The following is a 12,826-nucleotide window of genomic DNA, read 5'->3' as shown; positions in this document are numbered from 1 at the left end:
CCTGACTGGCACTGGAATGTGGGTTTATATCTAGGGCTATGGCCAAGATTTACAGTGCCTCCAGTAAGCTTCTCCTGGTTAATCTCTCCCATCTTCTCAACATGACATAACATAACTCTTGGTCTTCTACCCCTTTGTATCATATCTTAATGGATATATTGCTCTATTGCCATATTGGTTGACCTTATTATTTGTTAACCAAAAATGTTAACTCCTAGAGATCAGGTACTAAATCTGATCTTCTCTCAATCCAACTATCCATAGGAACTTAGAAGACACTAAATTTAAAGTCATTCTATCTGTGCAACCATTCCCATTTTTCTCCTCCTTTATGTTTCAAAAAAAAAACATGAAGCTAATGATGCCTGCTTCTCTTGGTTGGCAGGGAGATGCAAATAGATCTGACACAGATGAGGACAAGACATCAGCCAACTTCGAGGAAGATTTTGAAAAGCTGAGAGACTTACGTGCCACAGGTATGTTGCTTTAGGGGTTGATGATGTGTAGGGAGAGGCATGGATTAGGGATCCAACTCAGTGCCCAGCATAGTTCTAGGCAAAATTAGCTTCTAATTACTAGGGCTGAGGGCAGTTCACAAATTCATTGAAAAGCAAAGTTGCAAAGGATTTTAAAATCTAGAATATGGACTTTCAAAGCTAGAAAAGCCTTAGAACACAGAACATGGAATTTCAGATCTAGACACATTAAACAGTGATCTTTTTCGATAGAAAAAATAACGGAGGACCACGGAAGGGACTTAACCCAAGAACATACTACAAAATAGTGGCATAACTGGGACTCAAAACCAAACTATTGTAGGAAAAGTAAATTCTCATTGGTTGAATGTCTTGTGTGGCTAAATGAAAATTCAGGAGACTATAGTCTGATGATTTTCTGAAATCTTACACTAACATGGTTTGTGACCTTGGCTGCTGATTCAACCTGTCTAATCCTCTGTAAGAGAGGATTCTCCTCTGGTGTTAATAGATGAGTGTTCTTCCTACTTGATAATCAAAAACTTTTTCATAGCTGGTGTCAAATCTAGATCATTGAAATACCAAGCAGAGAGAAGTCTTGCTGTCAGGATTATGGTATCATAAGTAGAATTGGAAAAGACTTTAAAGGTCATCAAATCGACCTCATCATTTTACATCATTTTACAAATGAGAAAACTAAGGTTCAGAGAGGTTAAGGGACTTGCCCAAGGTCAGCCAGCTAATAACTTGGGCAGAATCTGAACCTAGGTCCTCTTGACTCTAAATCCAATCCTTTATCCACTAACTCTCCTGCCTAAATCCTCTATCATCAATGAGACAAAAGTGAAATCCTGGTCCAAGAAGAGCTGGACCCTAAAGTCGTCATTTCAGAGCCAATATTGCTTCCAATGAGATGTCAGCACCACAGTGTTATTAATTATAACAAGGCAATGAAATGAAATGGTTGGAGAACTAGTCTTGAATTCAGGAAGACCTGAAATTCAAGTTCTGCCTCAGATGATAGCTACTGGCTGGGGGACCCTGGGCAAGTACTGAGGTCCTGAGTATTGTAGGGAATGTTCTAAGACTTTAACCTGCAGAGAAGGTACTTGTCACTATTAATAAAAGGAGTTTCCTCATTTCAGAGTTCCATATATCCAAGAAATTACAAAGGATTAGTACCTATCCCTATCCTTAGTTACAGAATTAAATTCATATGGCTGTAATCAGATAGATTGTGTAGCCCACTACTGAGAAATTTGGTTAAATCTGATCCAATCCCAGATCCATAGATACTTAGTTCAGTGGCAAATAGTAGCCCTTCTGACCTACTTTCAAGTGCCGTTATCTTAACACAAGTACAAAACTACACTCATCCTTAGCATTGGAATGATTCCTTCCCTTTCCCCTAACTAAAAAAAATGTTCACCCAAAGGCTCTTCTAGCTTGTAATACCCCTTATGCAGTCAGATATGGGTCTGTCTACCTACAATTCTTCCAATTGACAGAGAAAGGGCATTTCTTCACCCTGAGCCGCAGCTGGAGGCCTCCCCAAAATTAGTTTCATTGTGCCCAAGGAGTCACTGAACAGACTTAACAAGGCTTCCAGAATGCCTGGAATTTCCAGGCACATTTCCATGTACAGACATGTACTCTTGGCCCTGGATTTTCTTCTTGTGTGGAATCAGCAGAAGGTAGGGAGAGTAGGACATGTCCAGCACTGCCATATTCCCTAACGTTGGATGATCAAGCTGTCAAGCAAGAGCCAAACAGCCCACCATGGGACGTGACCTAGTCCTGCCTTACTTTTCTACACTCATTATACCCATTACTATTCCTCTTCATCCATACCATGGTCCATTCCAATTGGCCTTCTTACTTTTCCTTGGACACAATACCCCAGGCTCTTTCTCCCTGCCTGGGGTGCACTCTTGTTTCCCTTTCAGCTCTCAGAATCCCAAGTTTCTTTCAGAACTCTACTCGAGATATACCTTGTACTTTTGGTATTTCTTATCTTTCTCAGTTGCTAGTGCTCTCTTCCCATCACTTTGTTATTTTATATATTCCTATTTATGTACATGTGGCCACCCCTGGTAGAATGCTGGTCAGCATCAGTCAGTACTCAAAGCTAGTAATATAGACAGAATCCTGAGATCACAACTCTTTCTACACTGCTCTGCTTTCCCAGACATTACCAAATGAGCCAGCCCAGGCCTCAGAGGAATTAGGGAGGGGGCATGGTTCCCTTCCTCTATGTTTTCATGACCTTCCTCATCACTCTTTCTGGGGCCCTATTCATGCACAGTCCCTGATGTGCTTATGGCCCTCATTCTCACCATCCTTCTCATCTACAGAGATGAAGATGTATTCACTGGCAATGACGCCCAACGGGCATCTGGAGGGCCGTGGCAGCCTGCCTCCACCCCTCATCATGCGTACTGCAGCTACACCCATGCTGACGCCCAAGAGCTCCCCCAATGTGGACTCTGTCCCCAACCTCCTGGACTCTCGCAGAGGCAGCAGTGTCTCTGTGGATCCCCAGCACTACGACCAGAAGTCAATGGTAGGTCACTCTCTGCTCTCATGCCTACATACCCATCACTCTCCACTCTCCTGCCTACAGGTCCAGTGCCAGTGCTGGGCTACTGATAAAGCCTTTACACAGAACTGCTTCACTTGCAAAGTATTTGATTTATCCATTGTGCATTTTCTGCAAGAAATCACAAATCTTAGGACATCTTGTCCCCATCCTTCTGACCACCATCACCACCACAAGGAGGATGCTGGACTGTTTTAGCTACCTTCAGTGGGTCTGAGGTTAGGACAGACAAAACCATAGAAGCCACAGAAGTTTGAACTGTACAGGATGAAGAGAGGAAATGTGTGACCTAAGTATGCCAATAATCATTAAAGAACTAAAGAGGGAAGAGCTAGATAGCTCAATGGATAGAAAGCTAGAACTAGAGATGAGAGGCCCTCTGTTCAAATATGGCCTCAGACACTTTCTAGTTTGGGATCTTGAGTAAGTCACTTAACCCCAGTTGCCTAACCCTTCCTGCTCTTCTGCCTCAGAACCTCTACTTAGATTCTAAGAGAGAAGGTAATGGAGGTGGGGGGCACTAAAGAAGGAATATTGTTTGAGATTGCATATGTCTTCTGCAGAGAATGCTGGGAGAAAATAGAAAACCAACAAATCAACAGATCTCAAACTTTTCAGTCTCAGAACTCCTTTAGACGATTAACAATTATAGAGTATTCTCCAATGAACTTTAATGTGGATTTTATATGTGGGTATTTATTATTTTAGATATTAAAATAGGTTGGTATTATGATAAAAATAGTTTTTCCCCTCATGGACCCCTTGAAAGAGTCTCAGGACTCCCAGGAACCTCCAGACCATGCTTTGAAAACCACTGATCTAGCCTAAAAAGATCATTTCTAGCACAGCTGGTCAAAATCCTAACCTTAGCTTATCCCTAATGCTGTCCTAACCTTGTACCAGATGCCACTCCATTCAGTGAAAGCATAATCCTGAACTTGCCCTTAGATTGAAACCGTAGGATCATAGATTGAGAACTGAAGGGTATCTTAGAAGCTATCTAGTCCAATCCTCTCATTTTATAGAAGATGAAACTGAGACCCAGATAAAGTAACTCACCTAAGGTCATACAGGTAGAAAGTGACAAAACTGAGATTTAAACCCAGGTCTTCTCACTCTAAACCAAATGTTCTTTCCACTGTACCATCCTATCTACCATATGATACAGGCTGGAAATACAAACTGACTCCAGAAGGATCTAGATAAAGCATTAAAGGTCCAAGCTTACATCAGCTTACAAAGGATAATTTTTTCATAGGAATTTTCAAGATGGAAAATATTCATTTACCATAGCTAGTAACGATGGCCCCAGGGAAAGTGACCAAGGTCTCATGAGATCATGAGGCTTTAGTACTGAAAGGCTATTAGAGGCCATCTTCTCCAATTCTCTAATTATATAGCCGAGGAAGCTAGAACACAGAGAGATTAAATAGTTTGCCCAAGACAAACCTAGAAGTGAAGAGTTTCATTCAAACTCAGACATCTGACTCCAAATCAGAGAATCTCAGAGATGGAAGAAAATAACCATCTAGTCCAAACCCTCTCTTCCACATCAGCCCCAGCATTTGCTCAGACTTCTTATGAAGGGGAACTCACTGCTTCCTGAGGCAACCATTCTACTTTTGGAAAGTACTAATTGTCAGCAAGTTTTCCCCTATATCAAGTCAAAATCTGCCTCTTTGACACTTCTATCAATTACTCTTCATTTTAACCCTGGCTTGTTGCCCATTGTAACCAGTCCCAAAGCCAATTCTTCTTCATGTCATAGTTCATCAAGTCATTTCTAACCCTCTGCCTCCCAGTTCTTCCCTTTCCAAGTTTAATATCCTCAGCCAGTCCTTAGTCCACATTATCTCAATACCCTTCACCATTCCACTTGCCATATTCTAGATACTTATCAATGGTTTCTCCAAAATTGGTGCCCAGAACTGAGCACAGAGCTCTAGATGTGATCTGACCCAGGAATAGTACAGCATCGTTATCATCTAACTAAGGCACTCTGCCTGTTTTATGAAGCCTAAGGTCGCTTTAGCTTTTTTGGCTGCTATATTACATTGTTCACCTTCATTGCCCAAAATTTGTTAGACAGCCTCACTGTTTTCTAGCCATACCTCTGCCATCTTATACTTACTTGTCAAGCTGATTTGCTTAATGCAAGTCTAAGTTTTTCCATGTATCCCTATTAAATTTCATTTCAGCAGATCAGTCCCACTTCTCTAGCCTGTCGAGGTATCTCAGGATCCTGACTCTTAACATCTAATGGGTTCACTTTCCCCCCAAGCTTTGTCATCTGCAAAGCTGATAAATGTGTCATCTATGACTTCATCCAAGGCAATCATTGAAATATGAAATAGCATTGGCCTAAGAATAGATTTCCAGGGGTATTCAACTAGAATTCTTCTTCCAAGTCTCTCCCTGAATCTAACTAATTATACAAACATCTGACTCACATCTCTCCATCTTTGCCCAAGAACAGCATGAGAGATTTTATTGAATCTAGGTAAACTGGATAGTATTCCCCTGCATATGCCAGTCTAGTCACCCTGTCAAAAAATGTGAAGATAATCTGGCATGTCCTATTTTTGCAGAAGCTTAACTTAGGCCTTTGCAATGACCACTTCCTTTTCTAAATCCTAACTAACCTCCCCTTTAACAGACAGACTATATTTTTTCCAGGAATGCGAATCAAATTCATTAGCCTATAGTTTGTGAACTCTGATATCTACCCTTTTGACAAAATCAGGATAGATATTCTTCCACAATCCTCCATCCTCTGTAGTCTTTCCAAGATTGGTACGAGAAGATAGGAAATTACAATGGAATAAAGTTGATTTATACTCTGTCTAGTGATACTAGGCATTTTTGAGGTGCTCATTTTACTATCATCCCCTCTTTTCTTGGCTTTGTACTTCAGTCATTTCAGTTGAGACCAACTCTTCATGACTCTATTTGGGGTTTTCATAGCAAAAATACTGAGGTAGTTTGCTGTTTCCTTCTCCATTTAATTTTACAGATGAGAAAACTGAGGCAAACAAGGTAAAGGGACTTGCCCAGGATCACACACACAGCTAGTGTCGGAGATTTGATCTGAACTCAGGTCTTTCTGACTCCAGGTCCTATAATCTAACTACTGAGCCACCTAGCTAGATAGCTGCCTTTTTATGTCTAGCAACTCCTGATTAGTCATTTTTTTTTTGCTCTTCCTTTTGTCAAAACAAAGGTCATTATCACTGGGAAAGGAAAATAGAAACAAAAAGGAAAAGAGAAGAATAAAAATAAGCAAGCAGAGGAATTAGGTGTGCTTTCTATCATTTATCACTGTCCCATCTACTCTGAGGATCAACTCTACTTATTCTTTAACATTCCTCTTTTCCCCAGTATAGTTTTTAAAAACATTTCTTCTTGTCATTAACTTTCCTTGCCAACCTCATCTTATTCTAAGATTCAGTACTCTTATCACTATCCTTACAGAACTGAGGTGCCTTCATTTTCATCCTTTTATATATCCTTCTACACATATTTTTTCAGTTTATATTGGTAAAAAAGATCCTCTTTATATCTGCTCTCTCTAGACAATTCCTTGTTTCCTTTCTCAAAGGTATCGTTTTCGTTTGTGTTCAGAATTTTATTTTTTTAAGTCACTCGTATATGCTGGACTTGGCTTCCCCTGTAAAATTTGAGGCCATGGCATCCTACCTTTCCTTTCCATGAATCCTTTGAAATTTGCTTTATTGTTCACTCTTTTCAGTCATGTCTGATTCTTCATGACCCCTTTTGGGGTTTTCTTGACAAAGATTCTGGAGTGGTTTCCCGTTTCTTTCTCTAACTCATTTTGTAGAGGATGAAACTGAGGTAAGCAGGGTAAAGTGACTTGTCCAGGGTCAGATAACTAGTAAGTGTCTGAGGCTAGCTTTGAATTCAGGTCTTCCCAACTCTAGGTCTTGTGCTCTATTCACTGTTCTTCCTCCCTTGAAATCTGCTCTTACCCCACAAACCTAGGAAGCATATCAGATTGTGTCCAATTTTCTCCTCCTGCTCTTTTGTAAAGTCTAAGATGGCAGAGTTATTTTCTCCAAAATTTCCTAGCATCTCCACTGTAGAAACTAGTTCTTCTGTATTGGTAAATTTTCCCCCAGTGGTTCCTGCATCTGTAGAAGGATGAAATTATCATTAAAGGAAGTTGGGCCACCAACAGTTGTGATTGGGCATAGAGAGAGTTCCAGCGAGTATTCAGATATCCAGAATCTCCAATCCATGTTACAATGTGGAATGCTATGCCAGGCTTGCTATCTGTTTCCCACACTCAGAGTGCTACTTTGCCCCTGACTTTACCTATCCTGGTCCCTTTGATTGAAGTCGTCGGTCCTTTAAGTGTCATGCATTTGCTATGATTCTTTCCCCATCAGGTCTCAGTGATAAGATCAAATTTGCCTCCTTTCACCAGGACTCTGCATCATCTTGCTTATTACCCTACTTTGTGCATAGGTACGGATAATGTTATAAGTTTTACTGCCGACTCCCTATTTTAAATTTTGTCTATTGTGAATTTCTTGCCTCGTCTTCTCCAATTCCTCCATTGCAACTACCCCCTATGGTATTTAGGTTAGAAGAGATACACAGTATATAGGCAGTCTTTTCTTTCCTCTCTTTTTCAGTTCAAAGCCTTTTGACCAGATTTACAAAACATCAGTTTCAAGGGAGAAGAGCAGTAAGGGCTAAGCAAATAGGGTTAAGTGACTTGCCCAGGATCACACAGCTAGTAAATATCTGAAGCCAGATTTGAACCCAGAATCTCTGATCTCCAGGCCTGACCCAAGCAAAGCCTTACAACCTTACAATTCCTCATAAAGTGAACTTGATCCCTACCAATGAATCTGTCATCCTTCAATATTTTAAACCATGTTCCAAAAGTCTAAATCCAATTCTTAAAGATCTTCCTTTTAACCAGGTATTCACATGCCAAGTATTCAATCTCAGCAAGCCTTTTTCTTCCAAAGTCTTTGTCTCCATTTGGAAGTAGTGATTAAAACACTAGCAGATCCTTTCTTTGGAGATTATCTTCCATTTGTATCGGATCTATCTCATATGTACAATTTGGGGCATATTGTGTCTCTTTAGAATGTAAACTCCTTAAGGGCAGAAACTGTTTTTGCTCTTTTTTGCCAAGCACAGTACCTGACGCATAACAAATATTAGGTGTTTAATAAAAGTTTATTCAATTTTCTTTACATCTCCATTGTTTGCCCCATTGTAAATGCTTTTGATTTATTTTCTCCAGGTATCTGTCTAAGGTCAGACCTTTCTCCTGTTTCCCTGAAAGTGTTCATGATATTCTGAGCTGTAGGTGGCTTCTTTCTTCTCTCAAAGTTCTTCAGTTTCTTGCTTAAGACTTCATGTTCTTCAACAGCATTTTCTAGATTTATTCTTTAAGTTTGTGCCTAGGTGAATCATCAGATTTAGATAGCAATCAACACATATGGTGAGGCTTAAGAAACTTCCATAATACTCAAGATAGATGCTTTACAAAGAAATCGATTATTATTGTCAAACTGACAAATACCTACCTCATCATCCCTTGTCAGAGTCACCCACCACTACTACTCATCTCTCCCTCCTCTGACCCTTTTTCAGACATTTTTTTCAGTTGTATCTGACTCTTCATGACCCCATTTGGGATTTTCTCAGCAATGATACTGATGTGGTTTGCCATTTCCTTCTTAAATTTATTTTACAATTGGGGAAACTGAAGCAAACAAGGTTAAATAATTTGCCCAGGGTCACACAGTGAATAAATGTCTAAGGCTAGATTTGAACTCATTAAGATGAGTCTTCCTGAGTCCAGGGCCAGCATTTTATCCACTGTACTAGCTAACTCCCTCCAACCCTTACTGGTTGATTGTTTTCCCTGATACATATCATTCCTTAGGTACCAAAAAGTTCCTTCTTTTTCAAAGGGCACAATTTCCTCCTCTTCAGGAAGAGATTCATATGTATCACCAAACCCCAGGGAATCAATGCTCTTTCTTCCCTTTTTTCTCTGTATTATATTCTATCAGTGTTTCCAAACTCTGAGCACATATCAGGATTCCCCTCAGCCTCTTAAGATCTTTTGTCTTTTTTTATTTTCACATGAAAGCTTTTCTTCTATTCTGTGTTTTTTTTTTAATTTGTTTTGATTTTTAGGAATACTCCATTTCCCTTGATAGCCTAGCGAACAGAAAGAGGTCCCTTAAGTCCCTTTATATTCTTTTTTAAAATCTCCTTTTCTTTGAAAGAGATCAGCCTGCACTTCAAGCAAAGATTAGAGTCATTTGATTATTTGAGAAATAAAAGCATCACATGTTCTTTATGTTCACTGCAAAATTCACCCTGATCTCCATACTTGCTGAAAACGGGATCCTAAGTCTTTTGTTGTTCTTGCTAACTGCTCCCCTAGAGAACTGCTGAGTCAAATAGGGTAGACTGCCTGGCGTGGTGGGAAGAATACTGAATTTGGAGGCAGAGGAGCTAGGTTCCTCAATTTATGGTTTTATAAAGCTAGGAGATGCCAGCAAGGGTCTTCAACCCAAAGACGCCACTTTTCCTTCTCTCTTATTTAGCTTTTTATTATTTTTTAAATCCTTGCCTTTCATCCTAGAATGAATACTATAATTTGGTTCTAAGGCCAATGGGCAATAAGGACTAGGCAATAGAGTGACTTGGTCACCCAGCTAGGAAATGTATGAAGTCAGATTTGAAACAGGATCTACCATATCCATATCTCTTTCCATAGAACCACTAGCTAACCCCACTCCTTACCATTGTTAGCACCTTAATAGCCTTATTTCACCTTCTTTTCCCTTCTCTTACTATTACTGCTGCTAATAATAGTTAGTATATACAAAGTGCCTTAATATTGTATTTCATTTTATCTTTTCAATAACCCTGGGGGATAGATACTGTCATTATCCCCATTTTACAGATGAGGGAACCAGAGAAAGGTTAGATAACTTACTCAAGGTCACATAGTAAGAAAGTATGTCAGGTCTTCCAAAGTTTGGATCCAGGACTCTACCATATTCACCAAGTGACCTCTTTGTTGTTGTTCAGTCATTTCAGTCATGTCTAATTTTCATGATTCTGTTTAGGGTTTTCTTGGCAAAGAGACTAGAGTGGTTTGCCATTTTCTTGTCCAGCTTATTTTATAAATGAGGACCCTGAAAGAAATGGGTTTAAGTGATTTGCCCAGGGTCATACAGCTAGGAAGTGACTGAGACCAGATGTGAACTCATGAAGATGAATCTTCCCAACTTCAAACCCAGTACTCTATCCACTACACTACCTAGCTGTCCAGTGGACTCTTATCAACTTTTCTTATTGTGTCTTACCAAAGTCCTTCTCCTTTTGTCCTCCGTTTGTTCTTCATATCGCCTCAGATTCTTGTAGCTGGAACAATCTATTCTCCTTTGACTCTTCCCTTCTTGCTCCTCTCTTCTCCCTTATCCTTGCCCTATGATCTATATCTTCCTCCTTTGCTTCAAATTTTTGTCTGATTCTAGTCCTTCTCTTCCAATGACATTCTCCCCATCTCTCTAGTCCTTCTCTTCCATTAAGTAAAATCCTTCTCTTTTTTCTTCTCCTCTCCCTTGAACTTTTCAAGTCATCCCAGAAGCCATAATCCTATTCTTTTTTCCATTTTTTCCACTTTGCTTTCCCTAAACTACCCTTTGGTTTCTTTGTCTGACTTGAGACCCTAGTTCATGCCTGACCTCAAATAATACTTCTCATGTTCTTATATTCAAGGTAACTTTGAGTGATCCACCCTGGGTTCTAGACCCACTTCCGTCATTTATTCCTTATGTGACCTTGAGCTTCCCTTCCTATGATGAGTAGATAGAATGTTCCCTGTTCTGCTTCTCTGGATTTAAGCCCTAGTGTAAGAATTTCATGAGACAGTGAAATGAAAACATTTTATAAATTATAAAGAATTGTGTCAACTATTAAGGAAGTAACAAGCAACAATGTAGATAAAAGCGATGAATTTGTTTTAAGACAACGAGTTAGATTCAAGTTCTATTTACTGTATAGCGCTTTGGGTTAATCGCCTTCTTTCTGTGGGCTTTAGTTTCCCTATCTATAAAATAAAGAAAGTATACTAGATCAGGAGTTCTTAATCTGGGACCCATGAACATGTTTTGAAAAGGAAAAAGAGAAGGATTTTACTTAATGGAAGAGAAAGAGAGAGAAAGAGAGAGAGAGAGAGAGAGAGAAAGAGAGAGAGAGAGAGAGAGAGAGATTTCAATATAATTTGTTTTCACTGTAATTCTATGTATTTTATGAATTTAAAAACTATATTCTGAGAAGGGATCCATAAATTTTACCTGACTGCCATAGGGGTCCATGATATGAAAAAAGATTAAAAACCTTTCCAGTAAGTGATATCTTGGTTTCTTTCTGTATCTAAATCCTATGATCTTATATTCCCAAATCTTTTGAAGATAGCAAGGTGCTTTGTAAACTGTGAACAGATTTATAAACTCTAAAACACTTTGTAAACTATGAAAGACTTCATATGTCATTGATTTCTTATTATTATTTTCCCTCATGTCATGTCCTTCCCTGACTGTCTCTCAGTCCAGCCTACGCAGCTCTCCCTGTGCCAACTGGGGCCCCAATAGTACATGGGGCAGCAGGCGCTCCAGCTGGAACAGCCTGGGCCGGGCGCCCAGCTTAAAGAAGAAGAGCCAATGTGGGGAGCGTGAGTCCCTACTCTCCGGGGAGGGCAAAGGCAGCACAGATGACGAGTCAGATGATGCCAAACCAGGCTCAGCAGGCCGGGCATCCCAACTGCGCCGAGCCGAGTCTCTGGATTACCGAAGTACACTGGACCTGCGAGAAGGGCTCCAACGGCTGTCCCCACGCCCAACTGCCCTGCTGCCCCTGGAGTACCAGGACTGCAATGGGCAGATGGTGCATATGCCCAGTGAGTTCTTCCTGCGCATTGACAGCCACAAGGAGGACCCTTCAGACTATGATGATGACATGGATGATGTGAGTCAGGGTCACTCATTGGGTCACTTGGATGTGGTAAGAGTATCTCCTTCTCTCCTGAAGACTCCAGATCTCTCAGAGAAGGGAAGGGATGATACTGATGCTGTTGAGGGATGCTATTAAGAATAATAATAATCCACATTTCTATAGCACTTTACAATTTGCAAAACACTTTCCTTGAAACCATCCCTTGAAGCATTTGTGCAACTATTATTTTTGCTCCATTCTGTAGATAAGGAACCTGAGGCTCAGAGAGTTTAAGTGACTTGCCTAAAGTCCCAGAATTAGGAAATCTCAGAACCAGAATTGGAGCCTCCTGACTCCAAGCTCAAAGCTTTTTCTACCATCCCACAGTAGCTTTAATTATCATCAATAATAGTCATCATTTCCAGAACACGTTCCTCTCCCCTGCCTCTTTTAGGACCCCAGAATGTCAGAAGTCAAATCAACCCAGCATTTGCTGTCTACTACGTGCCAGACACTCTGCAAGGCACTGAGGGTACAAATGCAAAGATTCAAACAATTCCTGCTCTCAAGGACATTACATTCTCACAAGGAAACAAAAAGCACAGATCTTTCTACAGCTAGGTCCCAATGAGTGCCAATAATAATAAATATCTTTATAAGTATTTTATTTCAACTGTAATATAATAACTAGTAAATAACAATAAAGTAATCTCATTATTCAGATTGGGACTCAAGATTTCCAATGGACTGAAAC

The 12,826-nt window shown here is 40.1% G+C and overlaps 1 protein-coding gene across 2 annotated transcripts in view; it reads left to right on the top strand.

The window, feature by feature from the left end:
* CACNA1H (calcium voltage-gated channel subunit alpha1 H) overlaps positions 1-12,826 on the top strand; it is a 170,473-nt gene that overhangs the window by 85,051 nt on the left and 72,596 nt on the right. For both annotated transcript variants that reach the window (XM_007499288.3, XM_056805700.1), the window contains exons 13-15: positions 386-476; positions 2,831-3,039; positions 11,689-12,105. In XM_007499288.3, coding sequence (XP_007499350.2) covers positions 386-476; positions 2,831-3,039; positions 11,689-12,105 — 717 coding nt within the window. The remainder of the gene's footprint in view (positions 1-385; positions 477-2,830; positions 3,040-11,688; positions 12,106-12,826) is intronic.

Source organism: Monodelphis domestica, chromosome 7 (assembly GCF_027887165.1).
Source record: "Monodelphis domestica isolate mMonDom1 chromosome 7, mMonDom1.pri, whole genome shotgun sequence".
Lineage (NCBI taxonomy): Eukaryota > Metazoa > Chordata > Mammalia > Didelphimorphia > Didelphidae > Monodelphis > Monodelphis domestica.
The sequence above is the reverse complement of the archived record's forward strand: the minus strand, read 5'-3'. Positions and strand labels throughout refer to the sequence as shown.